Consider the following 21,747-nt stretch of genomic DNA (forward strand, 5'->3'; position numbering starts at 1 on the left):
TGTGAGGAAAATATGGCTCATTCAATACATCATATGGAACATTTGGCTATCAATTTGAAAATAAATCTTCCCTTAACACTAAACAAATTCCAAACTGGTTAAATAGCTGTGAAAAATAATGGAGAAAGACATATACAATTCTGGAGAGGAAAAAAATATCTCTCCTCACAAAGACAAAATCCAGAAAAAACAAAGGAAAAGCTGACAGGTTTAGCGATGAACAACACTGCACAATATTCTTGTGCACCGGAGCAAGAAGCAGAATCACTGGTTCAAACTTATTGTGGGTTTCCACTTTTGAGACAGTGCTGTGTTGCATTTCAAATAAGAAACACATGTTTAAACCAAAATAAAACCACCAGCATGTAACTAGGTGTCTCCTTAAAGATCTCGAAGAGACCAGGGGACAGATTCCAAACAACCACTTCAGAACACTGCTGAGAAAGACCTGCACACAGATGGCCGCAGGGGGAGGAGCCCCAGAATCAGTTGACTGTCTTCTGGAGTCTGAAAGTCTTACTTCTGTTCCAGGCCTTTGTCACCTGCTCAGATCTCAGCCCCAGGAATTTGGTGATTCCTTCCTGAGTCTGCTCAGCATCCCTGGGGGAGAAAAGGCAGTGGGTCTATCACAGCAGCTCTAGGGACCTGAAGCACAGAGGAAATATTAGAGATGCTGAACACATTTCAGAGAAGGAAAGATGAAATCCTCCCTTTATTATTCTAACAGGATCAGCCCTGGGTTGAGGTAGTGTGATGGGACCTTGGAACCACATGCCAACATGTGCCTATAGCCAAGAGTCTGAGGGACATATGGTGGTTCCTCAAAAGATTAAACATCAAATCACCATTTGATCCAGCAATTTCACTTCTGGATATATACACACAAGAATTAGGAGCATGGACCTAAACAAATATGTATGTACCAATATTCATAACAGCAATATTGAGAATAGCTAAAATGTGAAAACAATCCAAAGATTCATCAGTGAATGAATAGAAACAAAATGTGGTCTATACCCACAATGCAAGGCTATTCAGCCTCTAACCTGGATGGACCCTGAAGCCATACAAAGTGGGATTAGCCAAACAAAAAAGGACAAATACTGTGTGGCTCCTCTCATATGATGATATGAACTGAATTGTGTCCCCCACAAATTCATATGTTGAAGCCTCAAACCCCAACATGATAAGGCCTTTGTGGAGGTAATTAAGGTTAAATGAGGTCATAAGGATGGGGCCCTGAGCCAATATGATTAGTGTCCTTGTAAGAGACACCACAGAACTCTTACTTGCACTCTGCCATGTAGGGATACAGTGAGAAGGTAACAGTCTGCAATCAGAAAGAGCCCTCACCAGAAACCTACTATGCTGGAATCCTGCTCTCAGACTCACAACCTCCAGAACTTTCAGCCTCTGGAAAATCAATGTCTATGATATTTTGTTACAGCCACATAAACTAAACGGTATGAGGAACTTGGGATAGTCAACTTTGTAAACACAGCAGGTAGAATAGTGGTTACCAGAGGTTGTGAGGGAGGGGGAAAGGGGCATTATTTTTTAGTAGGTCTAGAGTTCCAGTTTAAGATGATGAAAATTTCTGAAGGTTGGTAGCGGTGGTGGCTGCACAACAATGTGAACATACTTAATGCCATTGAAATCTTACACTGAAAAGTGGATAAACTGGTAAATATTGTTTTGTATATATTTAACCACAGTTTAAAAATTAAGTTGAAGATAATAGGAGGAACATCTTACAGCCTTTCTGAAACCTTGCTTCTGCCCAATCATTCTAAGCCAAAGTGTCACCTGTCCATCACTTTGCCACAGGCATGATGAAAACGTCCTTCTGAGCTCGGGCTTTGGAATGCACAGGGTTCAGCAGATAACAAAGTGTAGAACATTTTAAGTTCTTTTAAATGAGGTCTAGAGCTCTGCTGTCACTGAAAGTACTCCCCCAACCCTCTCCCTCGCCAAACACACAGAGGGAAAGAGTGAGGGGGGAAAAAAAGTATTTGCAGCTGGAGCCTGAATTAGCAGTTTTGTCTCCCAAGACCGGAAAACACCTGGTCCCAGCAGACTTTCTATTGAATTTTACACAGCTTTCAAAAATAGACTAATTCTTAGCTGACTAGCAAGAGTTAGTTATGTTTTGTTGTCTTCCACAATTTTATCTAAGCTCAAGCAATCACACAATATTTTATTTATTTTTTTTAGCAGGAAGAGGGATATACAAGTTGTATCTTCCCTAGATCAAGTTGTCATTTTGATAACTCAGGAAGCTTTATAACAGCAAAGCACATGTGTTTTAGTCAACTTTTGTGTTGCTGTGGCCAAGAGACCCTACGAGAACAACATAAGGGAGAAAAGGTTTATTTTGGCTCATAATTTCAGAGGTTCAGTTTATGGTCAGCCACCTCCATACACAGCTCTGTGCCTGAGGTGAGGCAGAACATCATGGCAGAAGTCTGTGGCAGAGGAAAGCAGCTCAGGACAAGATAGTAAGGAATCAAAGAGCTCTGTTCCATCAATGACAAAATATAAACCCTAAGGTTAGCCCCCCAGTGACTTTCTTCCTCCAGTCATGCTGTACCTGCCTACAGTTACCACCCAATTAATCCATGCCAGTGGATAAACCCATTATTACACCTCTTATAATATAATCATCTTTACCTCTAAAAATTTTTGCATTGTCTCACACATGAGCTTTGGGGGGACACTTCATATTTAAACCTTATATAACAATATTAGAAGACACTTGAAGCAGGGTACACAACTGAAATGGACTTGAGACCAGGCAACCCTGCTCCTTGGAGCACAACTCTTCTACTAGCAGCATTAGCATATTCTGTTTGTTAGAAATACACCTTCTTCACCCTCAGCCCAGACTTACTGAATCAGAAGGTGCATTTTAACAAAATACCTAGGAATGTTCATTAAAGTTTGAAAAGGACTTCAGATGTCTCTCAGCTGAATTGCCTGAATACTTATTTAAAACACATATCCCTGGAGTCAGCCCACACCTGTGAAAAATCACCTTGCATGACTCAGCTTGAGAACTGCTGCTGTAGGTGTCTATTTAAAAAGCTCCTCTGGTGTTTCTAATAGCTATTCCCATTCCCTTTGGGAACCACAGTTCTAAAAATACGAGGTTTCTCAATAACCACCCCGCAGGGGAGGGCTGACTAAGAGAAGTGAAACCCTCTGTGCTGGGGAGACTTGAGGGGTCTTTGTCTCCATAACCCCCAGGTCCATTGGGTCTTTAAGGACTTGTCTATCATTTTCACTTCATTCTTTCTATTTCAATTTCTCTTCCCTACTGGCAACACAAATATAATACAGTTGCAACAAGGAAAGGACTCAGAGGAAGACAATTTTTGCACCTAAACCTTCTGAAGGATCAACTCTGAACTGACGTGAAGCTCAGACCTTTCACCAGGCTTATCTCAGAGTAGCCACCTGATGTGTGGTCAGGACTGGGTGTGGCTGTAACGGCTCTCCCTCTTCGGCTTTATGCAATCCTATAAATGACCTGGCAGCTTCTGCCTGCAAGGGTTAGCTCTGAATAGCAACAGATGTGTGTGATGACACCCAGAGGGCTGGGGAAGAATCTCTCACCAGCTCTAAGTCATGTCTGGATTCTATCACTTGAGCGCTGTTTCTTCAGGTTCACATTGGGCTGTGCAGATTTCTGGGAGTACCACCTCTGCAAGCTACTTCAGCTCACACTGTGATGGGGATCTGTTGATTCAGGTCTTTCTGATCCAAGCTCCTAGTGCAGAGTATAGTCCTACTGGCCTGAAATAAAGGTCCCGAACTTTGAGAGAATGGCTTGAGGCATTAGGATATAAGGAGGGAAAAGGAGAGAGAAATGTCACTTACTCCTTAGGGTCTGAAAATCAACTTTGGTAGGCTTAGATGGAGGCACATAAGGGAGACCTAATCTCCCTACCCTAAATACCTGCAGAACCTGAGTAAATATGACCTGAAGTTAACTGAAATGGACTCTGTAGCTGGAGGGGACTGTCCATGCACTGTGTCTGTCCTGCTATTTACTCTGCAGATGAGGATCCTGAATCCCTGAGAAGCCCAGGCAACCTCAATGAATAGAGTGAAATGGAAGGGTCTGTATTGAACTTTGACTCTAATCTCACAGTGCAGTGTTCTCTCAAACACATCTTTCTGCCTTCATGCAGGAAGCCAGAAAACAGGGCCTAGAAAAATAAGTCCTAGTCTGGCATGTAATAGTAAACTTTATATCTGCAGCCAGATCACAGGCAGCATAATATGTAAACTAAGAGAACAGCTGCTATCGTATGGATCTTATATATCCTCCAAAAGACGGTGTTAAAAGCCAGGTCCCTAGCCCATGGTATTTTGGGAAAGTGGTAGGATCTTTAAGAGGTGGAGCCTAGTGGGAGATCTTCTGGTCATTGGGGCTCAGTCATTCTTCTTCCTTTCTCTTTGCTTCCTAGCAGCCATGAGATGAGTGTCTTTCTCCACCATGCACTCCCTTCCATGACATGCTGCCTCACCATAGGCCCAAAGCACCAGGGTCAACCCAGTGTGGACTGAAACTGTGAGCCAAAATTATAACCCTTTCTCTTTATAAGCTGATTATTTCAGGTATTTGTTATAGTAATGGAAAGCTGACTAATGCAAGGGATTTCAGGGTCACTTACACATATGCTTTTGGATTCAAATAAGCTCTACTTATTTGCTCATGGGTCACAGAGCAAGTGATAATTCTGTGTTTCAGTTCTCATATCAGTAAAATGAGGATAACACTGTCTGAATTGCAGTGCTGTCAGAGGATCAATGAAGTTACCTGAATAAAGTTTGGCTTCCTCAAACTAGAGTGAGTTTATGAATCACCTGATGATCATGTTATAGTGCAGATTCTAGATTAGTGTTCTTGGGGGGTTTGCGGAGGATCTGCATTTTCTCAACTAGTTGCCAGGTACTTACCAAATGGGAGACTTATTATTTTTCTTTTAGTTTAACATTTTTTATTTTGAAATAATTTTGTATGTGCAAAAAAGTTGGAAAGGGGGCTAGAGATGTAGCTTTATAGGTAGAGTCCCAGGTTCAATCCCAGCACCAAAAAAAAAAAAAGAGGATGAGGAAGAGAAAAGTTGCATAAAATAGAGTACAAATAATTCCCAGAGAACCTTCATCCAGCTTCCCTAAGTGTTAACATGATAGATATAATCATAGATCAATTATCTAAAACAAGGAAGTTGGCATTGAAACAACACTATTAACCTTCAGTCATTTTTCCAATTTTCCCACTAATGTTCTTTCTCTGGACCATGATCCATTCAGAATCACACATTATGTTTAGTAGTCCTGTGACATCATCCTCTGATCTGGGACAGATTTCTTAAGGGACATTCAGTGAAAGACACCTATCACAACAATGATCATTTGGACTCCTTACACTTATTTGAATTCACATTGTTCTCAAATAGTGTTAAGACTCACCTGAGGAGCTTATTTTACATGTTCACTCCCAGAGAAACTTATTCTGTAGGGTTTGGTGATAGTTAGAGAATGGGTGATTTACTAGCATGCCAGGGGATTCTGATACGGTTGATCAGAGGACCAGGCTTTGAGAAACCATGTTCAAGAGTGTCTGGCAGAGCATTATAAACACCTGCTATGATCTCTCCTTCTGCAAGGATGAACTGTCTCTATTTTTTGGAAACTCTTTTTGGAAGCATAACATTCACAGGGTAACATTTCTAGAGGCAGTCAGTCTATCTTTGCCTACCCAAACCCTACCCACCTTCATAACACAAGGGGAAGCACAGCACGCCCTGTTTCCGCCTTTGCCTTTTCACCTAAAGTGCCCTTTGATTTTCCACCTTTTCTGAACAGCCTTGCGGTTTTGCATTTTCCCATCGTTTGCCACTAGGGGGTACCCGTGATGTCTTCCTTCCACCAAGTGCTTAACTGAAGTCACCAAATTGAGCAAATGCTTGCAGAAAGAGTCCTAGAATGTTTAATTAGCCCTTTTACCACTTATGGACTCAGAGATCTGGATCTTTCCCCCTCTGATTAGGATGAATTCCAGAGCTGCCAATTTGGGGCCACTTTTTCTATCGCTAATTATTCAAGAGAAATGTTTGCCTGGAGATGCAGGGTGGGTAGGTGGGGACCAGGCCTGGGGACTTCAGTACAAGGGGTTTGGTCTGAGCTGTCCTGGGTGAAAAGGACAGTTCTGTGAGCAACACATCACCTATGTCAAGTCTCCAACACAGACCTGCAGGCTTGACACACTTCCGCCACTAGGTCTTTGTGATTCTTTTTACTTCCTTTTATCATTTGCATCTGGAACATCCCCCCAAAGACTCATGTGTTGAAGGCTTGGTCCCCAGCATAGAATGTATAGAGGTAGGGCTTTGGGGAAATGATTGGATCATGAGGGCTCTAACCTCATCAGTGGATAAATCCATTGATGGATTCATAATTTGATGGTTTTAATAGGAGGTGCTAGAAACTATAGAAGGTGGGGGCTAATTGGAGGAAGTAGGGGTATGCTACTGTAGGGTATCTCTTGTCCCTGGACTTTCTCTCTTTCTCTCTCTCTCTCTCCTTCCTGGATGCCATGAGCTAAGCAACTTTCCTCTGCCAGGACCTTCCACCATGATCTTCTGTTTCACCTCAAGCCTAAAGCAATGGAGCCAGCTTACTGTAGTCTGAAACCAGGAGCCAAAATAATATTTTTCCTTTACGTTGTTTTTCTCAGGTATTTTGTCACAGCAATGAAAAGGCAACACACTTCCCTTCTTCCAAGCTTTTTGCTCTGAAAGAAGCCAGTGAACAGAAAATCAAAAGTGCTTTGGAGAGGGGGAAGGGATTAGCTTGTTGTTTAGTGACAGAGAGGACCCAAATTTAAATTTATGTGGTGTGCTGGTGAATGTTTAACAACCAATTCTCCAATACAAACAATCTTTTTTTTTTTTTTTTTCTGTGTGTGTAGGGGTAAATACTCCCTTCACACTATCAACATGATGTCACTGAATGCTGAGCTGGAAAGAAAAGTACAGAAGTCCACCAGATGTCATTAATCCCATGTTCATGAGGTGAATCAAGTTCAGATTGCATACATTTTCACTGGGACAGTGAATCCAAGGTCAGCTGAGAGAATCTTCAAGTATTTCAAATGGAATGCTCAAACTTATGATTAGATCCAGGTCACAGGTTTTGTTTAGAGCTTCAACTTGTAATAATGTCCTTGGAAAACCATCTTTCAGGCATTGTTTGCCACCAGCCATTCTCCAGCTCCCATATCATTAGGCATTTGATCAGGGAAAGAAGACCTCTCCCTAGCTACTGCTTTGTCTTATCATCAACTTCCTTGTGGGTATTGGTGTTCTCCTACAAGAAGTGGCCAAGAGATTGATGCTGGAAGCCTGAGTTGTAGGTGATCCTTTGGCTCACTGTGCTCTGCTTGAGTCCCAGTGGAGCTGTGGGGTAACCATGGGCAGGCTGAGCGTGGCTGGAGGGTAACATGGACTGAAAATCATTGCCTTTGCCAGGAGTGGGGTAGCCAAACATGCAGCCCAGTGTCCCCAGGAACCTTGTTTCTCGGCCCCTGCCTCTGACACCTTCTACCTGCAGGGGGACTTGCCTATTTTTTATGATAAATATATTTTTAAGTTTTTGAATGACTGCCATACCATTTTCCATAGCAGTGATGTCATTTTACATTTCCACCAATGTATAGAAGTCTTCCAGTTTTCTCCATCCCCACTAAAACTTATTTCATCTTCTTTATGTCTGCTTTAAAAAAAAAAAGTAGTGGCAATTCTAATGGGTGCAAGGCAATATTTCATTGTGGGTGGCTTTGATTTGTATTTCTCCATTGATAGGAATGTGTTGAGCATCTTTTCATATGTTTTTGCCATGTCTTCTTTAGAGAAATGTCTATTAGGGTCTTTTGCCCATTTTTAAAAATTGGGTTATTTTGTTGTTAATGATGATGTTGAGTTATAGGAGTTCTTTATAACTTCTGGATCTTAACTATTTATCAGATATATGAGATATTTACATATTGACCCTAAGGCAAATGTCTTCTCCCATTTTGTTAGTTTCTTTTTAACTGTTGATTGTGTCCTTTGATGCAAGGAAACTTATTTTTTTATGTAGTCCAATTTATTTTTCTTTTATTGCCTGCACCTTTGATTTGATTTCTAAGAAATTGTGCCAAATCAAAGAAACTGTCTGCTTATGTTTTCTTCTAAGAGTTTTATAGTTTTGGGTTTTACATCTACATCTTTGATCCAATTGGAATTCTTTTTATATACAAAACTGAACAGTGTAATAATGGAATATATTTATATATACAAATAATATTTTATACTGTTTTGATGATTGTTACTTTGTAGTAAGCTTTGAAATCAGAAATGTGAATTTTCCAAATGGGTTCTTTGTTAAGATTGTTTTGGCTATTTAGGGCCCCTTGAGATTTATTTCTATTTCTGCAAAGGATGTTATTGGTATTTTTGTTAAAGTTGTGGATCACTTTGTATAGTGTTGACATCTTAATGATAGTAGGTCATCCATTGATTCTTGTTCATGAACAAGACTTGTCTTTCTATTTGTGACTTGAATAATTTTTTTTCTGGTAATGTTTTGCAGTTTTTAGTATATAATGCTATGATGTCCTTGGTTAAGTTTATTCCTAAGTATTTTTTGGGGGGTGCTATTAAAATGGGATTGTGTTTGTAATCCCTTTTCATATTATCCATTCTCGGTTCATAGAAACACAACAGATTTTGCAACTTTGCTGAATTTATTGGATGCATTTTGTTTCTTTTTCTTTCCAGATGACCTTGACTAGGACTTCCAGTAATTCATTTTACTGTAAGTTTATGTAATTTACTTCTTTTTAAAAAAATGACACATACAACCAGAGAAATGAAAAGTTATTGCTCCATTTGTATACAATCAACTGAAATGCATTCTGCTGTCATGTATAACTAATTAGAATAAATTTAAAATTTAAATTTAAGAAAGGGGGGACGGGGGGGGGGGGTAACAACTGCTTACCAATTTGTAAAATTCCTGAAAATTTAACATTTTGTTCTCAAGAGCCATGGTGAACAGGCTGCAGCATGCTGTTGGTTGGACTTTTCACGTCTATTGCCCTTCCGCAACTTGAGCCTCAATAAACTGGAAGAATCACTTAATTTCTCATAGTGATAAAGAACAGGAAATGAAGGATATATATACATCCATGTCAACTTATTTGGCAAAAAAACACAATAAATATTAAGCTGTGTTTGGTCCCCATCCAAACATTATCTCACCACATGAAATTGCTTTTATGGAGGAAGACATTATGGTTGTTTTTTGTTTGTTTTTTAACACTGGCCTGAGTGAATTCTTTACTTCCATGTTTTTATTTAACCCTCACAATAATGAACAATATAAGTATTATTATTTTCCTCATTTTAGAGAAGATACTGATGTTTAGAAGGGTTAACTCAGACAGTTAGTCAGTGGTAGCTAGTATTTGAACCAGACATGCCTGGTCTCAGTTGTCATTTGATCACACATTGCACATGCTGGAGTATACATTGCTCTGTCTGATCTTTGACTGTTGATACAGAACTGCGTTCTTTGTCTTTGGATGAAGAATCTCTACAGTTCTGGCTCCATCTAAGGTGTATGCACACTCTTAGAAGCATAAGGACAATTGTGGCTCCCTTCCATTGCCACTTCTGGGTCACAGGCAAGCTATGTACATATCTCAGGCATTAGTCATCTAGATGTATCACATAGTCATTTTGGAAGGGATTATCATTTTGTGATGATGTGCTGTCCTTAGTATAAATTATTGCAATTGGTTTGCTAAAAATTTTGGATTTCTTTGTATTGATGTTTATGGGCACATTGGTCTGTAGTTCATTTTTCTCCCCCTTATAATTAAAAATCTATTTCTTCTGGATGGAGCATTATTAATTTGTGTCTTTGAATAAATTTTTGTCAAATTTATTATTACAATATTTTAAATATTTTCTTATTTTAATTTCAGTAGACTCTATTCTAATTAGTCAGCTATAAGTGTGTCAATCTTCATGATCTACTGAGAGAACTAGCTTTTGGTTCCATTGATTTTCTCTGTTATTTCATTTAAATTTTCCCATGATTTTTATTTTGATCTTATTTCCACTACTTTGGATTTAATTTGCACTTCTTATTTTAGCTTATTAAGGAGGTAGAAAGCTAGGTCATTGATTTCTTAATTTTTATATTTTTACTTTTTTTCTGTAAATTTCCCTATGAGCAGTATTTTAGCTATATTTCACAACTTTTGATATTTGTGCTTCAATTTACATTTAATTAAAAATGTTTACTGATTTCTTTTACTAATATGATATTTAGGAGTTTGTATTTTGTTTCCAAATATTTGAGGACCTCTATTTATAATCCTAATTTAATTTCATTATGTTCAGAAAAGATACTCTGTATGATTTAATCCTTTAAAATTCATTGAGACTTGTACTATGTACCACAGTATATCTTGGTTACTTTGTCTTGTGCATTTGAAGCAAATGTATATTCTGCAGTTGTTGGATGGTGCTCTATAAATGTCAAAACACAGTGGTTGATACTGTTGAGTCCTCAATGATTTTCTCTCCATTTGTTAAGTTTATTAAAATTTGAAATTGTGTGGATTTGCCTGTTTCTCCTTTCAATTCCATTGGGCTTTTTTTTTCATATATTTTGAATTTGTGTAATTAAGTACATAAATGTTTAGCATTATGTCTTCTTGATAAAATGATCCTTTTATCATTATGAAATGACCTTTAATCTCTAGTAATGTTCCTTGCTTTGAAATCTACTTTATCTGATACTAATATATCCACTCTAGATTTCTTTTGGTTAGTGTTAACATGTTACATCCTTTTTTCATCCTTTGTTAAGATGGGCATCTTAGTTCGCTTCATACTACTATCACAAAATACTTGAAACTGGATAATTTATATAAGAACAGAAATCTATTATTCACAGTTCTGGAGGCTGGCAAGTCAAGATTAAGATGCTGGCAGGTTTAGTTGTCTGGTGAGGGCTGTGTCCTCTAGCTGAGAGGAATGCTGTGTTTTCACATGGTAGAAGGGCAGAATAAAGTAGCCACATGCTGTGTGAAACCTCTTATAAGAGACTTAATCCCATTCTCATGGGAGGAGCAAGCCTTCATGGCCTAATAACCTGTGAAAGATTATACAGTTATGCTATCACTTTGGTAACAGCTAAATTTTGGAGGGGCCATGTTCAAAACCTAGCAATGTTAGATATAGGATGTCCCCTAAAAGCTCCTGTGAGACAATGCAGGAATGTGCAGAGGTAAAATAATCAGATTATGGGAACTATAACTAATCAGTGGTTTGATCCATTTGATAGGTTGATAATTTGAATGGATGAATGGGTGGTAACTGTAGGTAGGTAGGTAGGGTGTGGCTGGAGGAAGGAGGTACCCTTGGGGAATCACAGTTTTCTGGGTTCCTTGCACACTTGCTCTTTGCTTCCTGGTTCTCATGAACTGAACAGGTTTCCTCCTATGCCTTTCTGCCATATTCTTTCTGCCTTACCTTGGGCCCAAAGTATGGAGTCCAATGACCAAGAACTAAACCTCGAAACTGGGAGCCAAAACAAACTTTTCCTCCTTTAAATTGTTCTTGTCCATCTTTTGCTTACAGTGATAAAAAGCTAACACAAATCGTTTTCTTTTCCTCCCTTCATATTATTGTTTTTTAGTTGGTTTGGATGAGAAAGTAATACTCTTTAATAATTAGTAGAGCAAATCTGCTTTTATGTACTCAATATACTGATGTTCTGTATATGAATCTTTCAAAAAGGGATTCTATATTTAAAAATATTTTGAAAATAACAACAAAAATAGGGGAATGAATAGACAAATAGTACACTGATCCAACAAATGTATATTTCATCAGATACTTCCATGGACTTGATTCCTCTAAGTCTGATCTTTCATTTGTGAATATAGGAGAAGAGCATCATTTACATGGGACCACATAGGTCATAGAAGAATAACCTATACAACGATACACAACAGCCTTGATTGTGAGAATTACAGGAAATAATGTAAAGATCTGTGGACAGAACTGGCATTAATAAGTTTTCAATAAACTTTAGCTGATAGTAGGGCTGCAGTAAAGTAGAGGGGATTTCCAGGTGGGCCCTGGATGCAATCCAATATTTCATAGGAGAAAAGGCAGAGGGAATTTTGAGATGCAGAGAAGGCAATGTGAAGACAGAGATTTGAGAGATGCATTCATACACAAGGATAACCATGCATCCACCAGGAACTGAAAAGGCAAGGAACAAATTGCCCTTAGAAGCTCCAAAGGGGATGAACAACTTCGTTTCAACTCAATGATATTGATTTCGGATTTCTGGCTTCTAGAACTATGAGAAAATATATTTCTGTAGTTTTAAGACTCTCAGAAACTAATAATATATGTGGTTAGAAATAAAGCCTTCAGTAAACACCAGTGTTCTCTAATACCAATGATCCTAAATAAGAGCCCTCTTGTGTTTTTGTTGTTGTTGTTGTTGGTTGTCTTGGTACCAGGGATTGAACTCAAGAGCACTCAACCACTGAGCTACATCCCCAGTTCTATTTTGTATTTTATTTAGAGAATGCAATTTATTTCATGTTACATATAGAGCACAATTTTTCAAGTCTCTGTACACAAAGTATTTTCATACCATTCATGTCTTCATACATGTACTTAGGGTAATAATGTCTCATTTGTCTTTCCTACCTCCATGCTCCCTCCCTTCCCTTTGCCCTATCTAAAGTTCCTCCATTCCTTCCATGCTTCTCCCCACCCATCGTCATTGTGAGACAGCATCCTCATATCAAAAAATATGGAATGCTTTACAAATTTGCATGTCATTCTTGCGCAAGGGCCATGCTAATCTTCTCTGTATTGTTCCAATTTCAGTATATATGCTGCCGAAGCAAGCACTATCCCTGCCCCTTGGTTTTTAAACTACAAAGGTAGGGCAGATCATTCTCTAAGATTGGATTCTTTTAAAAATGTACCATTTCATATTAGCCTCTGAGAAATTTGCTTTTGCAACTATTTGTTCAGAATATACTGGAACTGTCATCTAGTTCTTTCAATATACATTTCATAAATAATTTCCAAGGCTGAACAAGTGTTAACATTTATTTTCAAAATCCCAAGTGAGATGATTCAGTTAGATATCTTATCTAATGTTAGTTTTGCCTAGCCTATCATTCAGTACATATCCTACTAGAATGCAAGCTACATGGAGGCAGGGACTTTGATCACGACTGTGTTCTCAATAATTGCAACACTGCCTGGGCACAGTTAAACAAATACATTTGTTGGATCAATATGCCATGTCTGTTCATTCCCTATTGCTGTTGTTTTCAAACTTAAAAAAATAGCAGAACCCTTTTGTTGAAAGAATTCTTAAGTAGAATGATAGATATGTAAAGTAGATCTGCTCTTCTAAGCATTACTAACATGTTACACATTAACACTAATGTAAAAAATAAATTCAGAAAAGTTTATGTAATAGTCTTTTTGGAAAAATGAAATTTATACCTAGGTAAAAGGTATAAACAAAAGATATAAAATCCTCCTTTGGGAGGATTTTGAGTTTCTGCTCATGAAATGGACAGAAACATAACAATGCCAGGGTAAAGGAATTAGTATCCATTTTGTTATGAACACAATAGGACAGAAAGTTACTATGGAAGCTATGTTCAATTTGTTTATCCACAAAGTAATGGTAGAAAAACTGCAGTGCCTTTGGAGTCTAGCAGATATGAGTTCAAATCCTGGTCTGTTAATCACTATATAACCTTGTGTGAGTCTCAACTGTAATATGGTGATAAACCTAGTAGCTTCTTAAGTGGGTTACTATGAGGATTAAATGAGATGATTATGCATAGGGTTTGTTACATTATAAATGGTAAGTAGTAGTTTCAACAAGGCTTCAGGTTTTCCTGATGATCTATTTCCTACTTTCCCTAAGGTTTTTGTGTTGAAATTGCTCTTTTGTATCAAACCCTTTACTGCAGACTGTTATAACGCTGGTAGTCAAGTATATGGCAACAAGATATATGGGAAAAATAGAGGAAATTTCCTTATTTTGAAATATATACATGATATTCATTTGTATTTTCTTTGCATCTGAGGTGGAGTGGTCAAATTGGAGTAGGAGATACATGGATGCTCATTGTCACTAGCCTGTCACTCAATCCCAATGTGGACTCATTTTCTTGTTCCTTATCTATTTGTAAACTTGCCTGTGGACAGCAGGAACACTATACAGACACTGGGGATCCAAGCTTTGTTCTCTGTGGGATGTCACTTCAGAAATTTTACTCCTAATCTCAATTATTATTAAGTACATTAAAACCAGCAGTTTACATTTTATATTTTGTCATACTGACTAGCTACTAGGCCTGAATGGCAATTTTTTAATATTTTCTCTTTAAAAATGTAGAGTAGTACAAGCAAAATTAGTTATCCATGTTGGAAATCCACACCTTTCTGGCAAGGGATTCTTTTAAACATAAAAACGACTCTATAACACTCCATCATTGACAACTATAATTCAGAGTTGATTCTCCTCTCTTGGGTGATCTCACCCAAATTCATGGCCATAAACTTCAACTGTGAATGACTCTCAGGTTTTTATCTCCAGGTAATCCTTTCTTCCAAACTCCATACTTTCATGTACTACTACTTACTAGACACATCTGGATATCTAATGGAGACTCTACTGATGTTCTTTTAGCATATAGGGCACATTCCTACCTCTGGATCTTTGTACTTTTTTCTCTCTGCCTGGAACATTTTTCCTTATCTTTGTGTCTGTGGTCAAGAGCACTTGTGAGCTCTTTCTTGACCACTGTATGAAAGACTGCAACCCCTAGCTCATGTGGCACTGCTTTTTTTCTTCCTTGCTTTACTGGGGACTTGATAATACTTATTATAATACATCTTACATTTTATTAATTTCTGTTGTCCAATTAGATTATAAGCTCCACAAAGGCAGGGATTTTTTTCTCTTTTCACTGTTCACTGAACCTACAATAGTCCTTAGTGGATTTGAAGTTATCACTCCCCACTTCCACCCCACCCCCAAACTACTGAATGATTGTAATCAAAGTCACACAAAAGTTCTCAGGTTGAAAATAAAAGCAAAAGACCACTACACATTAGTTTGTCAACATGTAATGCCCTGGGTTTATTTTGTGAGAATTCTATCACAATTTTTCCAGGTGGGATTAAAAACCTTAAGGATAATGTATGCCATTGGACTGGGCATTCAGACTTCGGTACTGACAAAGCACTAGTAGTAGTCTGTTAAGTACCATTCTCTTCACAGAAGAGAGGTCAAAAATTTCCAAAGGAAGGCACCCGATATTTGTGGTTCTGGCCTTGCAGCCTTCTGGAGAATCTTAAAAGGAAAAAAGCTGGCTGGCTGTTTTTAGAAACTGGAATGATGATACACGTACAGCAATTACTGCATTCTTCTCCCTTATATCCTTTTTGTAAGAACAAGTAAAGAATGAAGTCTTTTAAACAATTCGACAATAAAAAAGTACAATTTTTTTTTGTGCTAAAAAAAGGGCAAGACAACATAAACTCCAGTTGTAAGGACTCCATTTGCATACTTGATTTAACACTTTTTGGTGTGGAAGGAAATGGGACTACTGGGCTGTTTGTAGAGCAGCAAAATAACATTAGTGCTTTAAGTACCAGAAACCACCCACAGCTCTGTGGGCCAAGTGGGGATGGGAAGATTCAAGAGACTTCATTTTTAGCTTGTTACTTGTCCTAATGATAGTAGACCAGGAAGATCCCCATTTAACAGTACATTCCCCATTTTAAAAAAACTGATGCCTTTTTTTTTTTTTTTTTGTAAAATTCTGTATGTATGTCACCATTTTTTTTCACATGATACACAGAAAACTCAAGGACCCAGAGGGGAACCAAGTTATGTTATACCATTTACAAAATACCAAGGAGTCCACAGCTACCTAACACATTTACTACAGCACAGGAACCAATGAAGGTACAGTGTACAAAAAACTGTAAACACGGCACAATAAATAGATAAAACAGCAGGTTCCGCACCATGCACATGATGTGATGACACTTCATCTCTATACAATCTCACATCTCACACTCTTTGTTGCAATTTATTTTCCCCCCACCCCCCACCCCCAAGTGCAAAGCATCACAAATGAACATTTCTGTATTCAAGTAACATATATACAAGGGTATTACAAATATGCAGTACTGTACAGATAATTGCTGTATTCTTAATTTACAGATGTTGATTTTTTTTCCTATTAACAGTAAGAAAAAAAAAATTGAAGCATGAGAGATGAGCATTGCTGTTAAGTCCCCACAGCTGCCACAGAAACGCATGTGCTGCATTCCATCATCCCTTGCATTCAAAATGCTACTGATGCATAGCACCTAATCAAGTCCCCAGGCTGCAGTTCCACTCCTGAGGAAGCTACGTCACCTCCATTGCCACTGTATTGTCTGCTATGTTGTTCAGTGCTGGCTTTTCTGATTCATGATTTTCCCTGTTAAAACAAAGTTCAATCAATTACTTATTTGCTACAGATAAAGATTATCTTCCCAATAAAAAGTTTATTTTTAATAATAAGAAGAAATGATTATTGGGATAAGACAGCAGAGAAAGGAATATGAATCATTATAGTTTATTATCAAGAATATGCAGTCAGAAATCAGGCTGATGTCAATTATAAATCCCACGGACAACTATATCACCAATAAAACTGTCATAGCACCCAAGTAATCTAGATGTTAATAACACACAAAGAATTCCCAAGTTTAGGTGACTATAATTTCACTTTCCTCTTATATGAAAACTTTTATAAGAGTTTAAAGTAGGAATAAACATGACTATCATATTAGGACTTTAAGTCAACATCCTAATACATGCTGTTGAGCAGGACAGCTACTGAGCTAGTAATAATCAGAACACTAGTTTTCTAATTTTACAAAGGCAGAGTATCTGCCAGATCTGTTTCCTACTTTTAAACAAAGGGATAGAGATATAAAAAGCTTCATACATACGTGTGTGTGTGTGTGTGTGTGTGTGTGTGAGAGAACTATACTTGACTGATTGGTTAGCTTTGACTGGACCCAGTAAAAATGAATTGGTATTCAACAGGCAATGACTACTGTTTTAATTTAGAACAGACAGGGATATACGTGAGTTTGGAAACTAAAGACTACAGCCTGTTGCTACAAAACTTTGCTCTAGGAAGTCAAATATCCATCTGGCATTCAAAATGCTCCACAGTCTAGCCTTTCCCTGCCATTCCAACATCAACCACTAACATTCCCAAACCTCTGGGAGAATTTACTTATTAACCACTAAACACTTTCCCAACTTAGTATTTTCATTTCCCATTCCACCTAACTGAAATGCTCTTTCTTCTTTCCTGATATAATATCATACTTTGAAGGACATTCCCAGAACTCCCCTGAAGTGAAACGATTTCTCTTTGTATTGAAATTACATCCATCATCTATACACCTGATAAGCACAGAATGCTTTAAGATACCTGTAGAACAATTTTTCCTACATTAACTTTTCAAACTTTAAAGCTTATTTTTTAACTGACCAAAACCTCTTGTCTCTTTTTGTTTTTCCTCTAATAACCTTGTAAACAATAAGATTTTAATTACCATTAATATTTTAAACAGAGTTTTGAGCAAAAATCCCAAAATATTGAAACTCAAGAAGAAAAATGAGCACAGGAAATAATAGCTTGATTAAAAATTGATCTGGAGTATATTCTCTAAATCATCATTAAGAGCAGTTTAGTATTCTAGTGGTGGTAGGTTCTGTTGATTCTAACTATTTACACAAGAAGCTATGGAAATAAATCATATACATAAGGAACATTTTAAAGAGAACATCAAAAGGAGAAAGAAAAGTGAGAGCATTATAAGCTATTATTATCCTAAGGAAGGGGTATTCAAATCATATATGCAATATTCACTATACCATTCAGTTCAATTTCTTCATTAATATTGAATTACAACACTCATCTGCTTAGTCCCTGAATCAATTATCATCTATATGCTTTTTTTTTGGTGGGGGGGGGGAGGAGAAGGGGGGCGGGGGTTACTAGTGACTGAACCCAGGGTCACTTTACCACTTAGCTACACCCCAGCCCTTTTAATTTTTTATTTTGAGACAGATGCTCATTAAGTTGCTGAGGCTGGTCTTGAACTTATGATCCTCCTTCCTCAGTCTCCTGATTGAGATTATAGGTGTATACCACTAGGCCCTGCTTCATCTATACTTTTTTTTTTCTTTCCTTTTTTTGTGGTGCTGCGGATTGAACCCAGGGCCTTGTGCACGAGAAGCAAGGAGCTATATCCCCAGCCCCCGTCTATACATTTATAACATATAAAAGGCAAAGAGCAAACAGAGAAACAGGTAAAAAGTTTAGGCTTAAAACAACTGCTCACCTTGGAACTGAATCTACAGAGGATGAAGATGGGACTTTAGAAACTTGACAGTTTGCTGCGGCAGCCAGCTTTAAGGCAGATGATGGAACAGCACTTAAAGTCCTAGGTATATGTCGTGCATTTATGGGGGCAATAGCGTTTACAGGGGCAACTGATGAAGGTACAGTTAATCGAATCTTGTTCCCAATCAGAACCTGAGTTGTTGCAGAATTGGCAGCAGTTACTTGATGACTCAGTGTACTGTGGGAACCTGAAGTCTGTGTAATATTTGAAGGCTGTAACAAAGTTGAACCTGCTGCTGATGAACTTGTATGTACAAGTGCTGTTGGCGTAGTACTACTGAGGTGTAAGCCCTTGTATACTCCTGGAGAGAAAAAGAAAGAAGTTTCTAAACAATATGCAACTTGTGGCTTGTATTACAAATGTTACAAATATAATCAAAACCATCATTTAAATGTCTTTATCCTTACCTGAGGCTGGAAGGACACCATTCACCCCAATTCCAAGCACCACATCATCCTTCATCTTGAATCCCATCAGTTGTTCTGATGTCATCAAAGCAGAAGCAGCAAATTGAGCACTAGCAGAATCCAAAGTCTTAGAAACAAAACCCTAGAAAGAAAATGCAAAAGAAATCTAATCAGTATAACTTAGTCTCAAATTAATATTAAAGCTACAAAGGTATACCAAAATCTATTTGATTCTAAACAAAAATGGCAAACCACTGAAATTTCTATCTCTTTTGATAGTCATACATTCAAGGAATGAAAAGTTTGTCTAACTCAAGGGTTATGAATTTTGATTTTATGCAATAATATATATGTAACAAGTCAATTACCAAAATGCCTTTTTATAATGTGGGAATAACAAACTTCCAAACTCCAACCCAAAATGCTGGACAATAAATATGCCACTACAACATTTCAGTGATTTGCAAATACACATAATGAATGAATGAATATGTAAACATCTTTTCAGCTAACACACACTCCCACACACAACCAAAGGCACCTTTGGGATTATAAGATAACTACCCACTAAGAAATGGAGGTAGGAAATAATGACATCATTATTTAACCTAAAAATTGAGAGGCTTGTTGAATTTTTAACAATAAAGTTTCCTGAACAATACTTAAAGAGATTGGAATCTCGGCCTTTTAGCATTAAATGTGTCTAAACTGCAAATATTTATCATGCTTTAGGCTCCAGAGAGTGATCTCTTTCAAGAGTAAAAGAGGTCATTTTGGTATAACATTTTAAAGTCTTAATAATTAAAAGGCCTAAGATAATGAACTGAGTAGGGTTATATATCAAAGAGGCACATTAATAGACTACAGGTCAGACTCGTAGATATTGTCTCCATTTCATTTAACTATGCTTTTTACTTTTTAAAATAGGGAGCAGAGGCGATAGCTTCCATACTCACCTGAAATGTTCTTTCTAAACCCTGTATATTCAGGCGAAAGCCACTTTTCTGCTGGTTAGATGCAAGGTTCTATGACAACAGTTGGTAATTAGAGATGAACTCTGGTGGGAAACAATGAGGGATAATCATAAGACAGACAAATCCCTCACCTGTGAAGTGTTGGTGGAGGAATTACTATTTGCTTGCTGTTGCTGAATTTGTGCAAGCTGCTGTTTCTGCATTAGTGCCAGTTGCTGTTGGTGTTGCTGGTATTGTTCGGCTGTAAATGCTGAACATAAAATGAGGACACACTTTATAAAAATGTACAAGGTATTATATACATCTTACAATACTAAAATAAATCCAATGTTAAAAAAGTTTTTGTGCAAAATTAAAGCATTTGATAAAGGCTCATGATCCTGTTAAAGATCACTTCCAAATGGAAATTTCAGCATTTTTGCTACCACATTTAATGAGAATGGCTTTTATTTAAAGAAAAAGAAAGTTAAGCTTCCTGATATAAACATAGGAAAGAGAACTGCTCACTTCCCAAGTTTCAACACCATTATTTTTGTAAAGCTGTGACGCTTGTGTTAGACAGTGTAGAAAAGTCATATCAGCTTTTTTAATCCATAGATTTGGAATTCAACTTTGCACTGAAATTGAAAAGAAATCTAATTACCATTTGGTTTCTATTTTATCTACATTACCTTCCAATGCTTTCAGATGATCCCTAATAGTTTTGTGTATAAATACTAACTTCTATATATTTTCTAATTTTAATCATTACAAAGATTTCCTCTACATGAAAGGTAAGGTTTTGGTTTATTTCCTTTTTTTTTTTTTTTTTTTTTTTTAAAGAACCCATTCTTTTAAGTTTAACAGGAAGAAAAGAGGTTCCAATGTTAAGGTTAATTAATTTTCCCCACCCAATTAACCCACCTGGAAAAAATCCAGTCAATAAGAACGGAGTTGTTTATGTTGATTTACTGTACAGAATGATGTCTGAGGAAAGACACTGTGTTATGCTACTTATGTTTGTCTATGGAGAGCTCAGTTCTAAAAAAAACAAACAAAAAAATGTTCATTTATTACCCCCCCCAAAAAGTGTGTGCAGTTTTTAAAAAGGAAACCTTTTTCTTTTTTAAATTTTTTTTTGCCAATTAAAAAAAGAAAAAAAAAAAAGCACATACAATCACAATACACCTAACTTTAAAGGCTTCTTTAAGAAGCCTGTCATGTCTGAGTAAACAAAACAAAAAGAGGTTATCATGCATCCCTGGTACAAGGGAATCTATAAATCATGCAAATTTCCTCAATCTAAAGTTTGATGTTTACAAAATACTTCACCTAATTTGTTGTTTAACGGCTAATAATTTAGTTAAAATATCACTTCATTAATTTTTATAGTTTTTACTTATAACTCAAAGAATCTCTAGCTATACCCCAGGATATTGTTTCTGTCTGATACAACTAGAAAATGTTTAGGTAACAAATTCCATAATATTTTGAATGGATCAGAAAATCATGAAATAGAATTCAAGGAAGACTCATCAGTTATTCATGTCTAACCAGGCTTTTGTACTTGAGCTGAACTAAATTCTTGGGCTACAAGAGCAAAAAAGTAATTTCTTGTTCTAAAAAGTCTACTGTTGGTTTTCTTATTTTTATGTCTGTTACAAATTTGTCCTTTGATTAATTCCTTTCCTATTATACTGTAATTTACAGACCTGAAGTCTACAGAAGATTTATAGATGTTAGATGAACACTGGTAGAAAAGTAACCTTCATCAAC

General features: G+C 37.2%; 1 protein-coding gene across 4 annotated transcripts in view; it reads right to left on the reverse strand.

Annotated features, from left to right (window-relative positions):
• Positions 1-14,540: 14,540 nt before the first annotated feature.
• EPC1 (enhancer of polycomb homolog 1) overlaps positions 14,541-21,747 on the reverse strand; it is an 81,860-nt gene continuing 74,653 nt past the window's right edge. For 2 of the 4 annotated variants that reach the window (XM_081298970.1, XM_081298968.1), the window contains exons 11-15: positions 20,124-20,242; positions 19,975-20,043; positions 19,019-19,160; positions 18,549-18,912; positions 14,541-16,621 (exon numbers count right to left, since the gene is read on the reverse strand). In XM_081298970.1, coding sequence (XP_081155096.1) covers positions 16,549-16,621; positions 18,549-18,912; positions 19,019-19,160; positions 19,975-20,043; positions 20,124-20,242 — 767 coding nt within the window. In that variant the 3' untranslated portion in view covers positions 14,541-16,548. Of the gene's footprint in view, positions 16,622-18,548; positions 18,913-19,018; positions 19,161-19,974; positions 20,076-20,123; positions 20,243-21,747 lie in introns of those variants that run through there. The other 2 variants (XM_081298969.1, XM_081298971.1) reach the window with 2 other exon arrangements.

Source organism: Spermophilus citellus (assembly GCF_964194105.1).
Source record: "Spermophilus citellus genome assembly, chromosome: 6".
Taxonomy (NCBI): domain Eukaryota; kingdom Metazoa; phylum Chordata; class Mammalia; order Rodentia; family Sciuridae; genus Spermophilus; species Spermophilus citellus.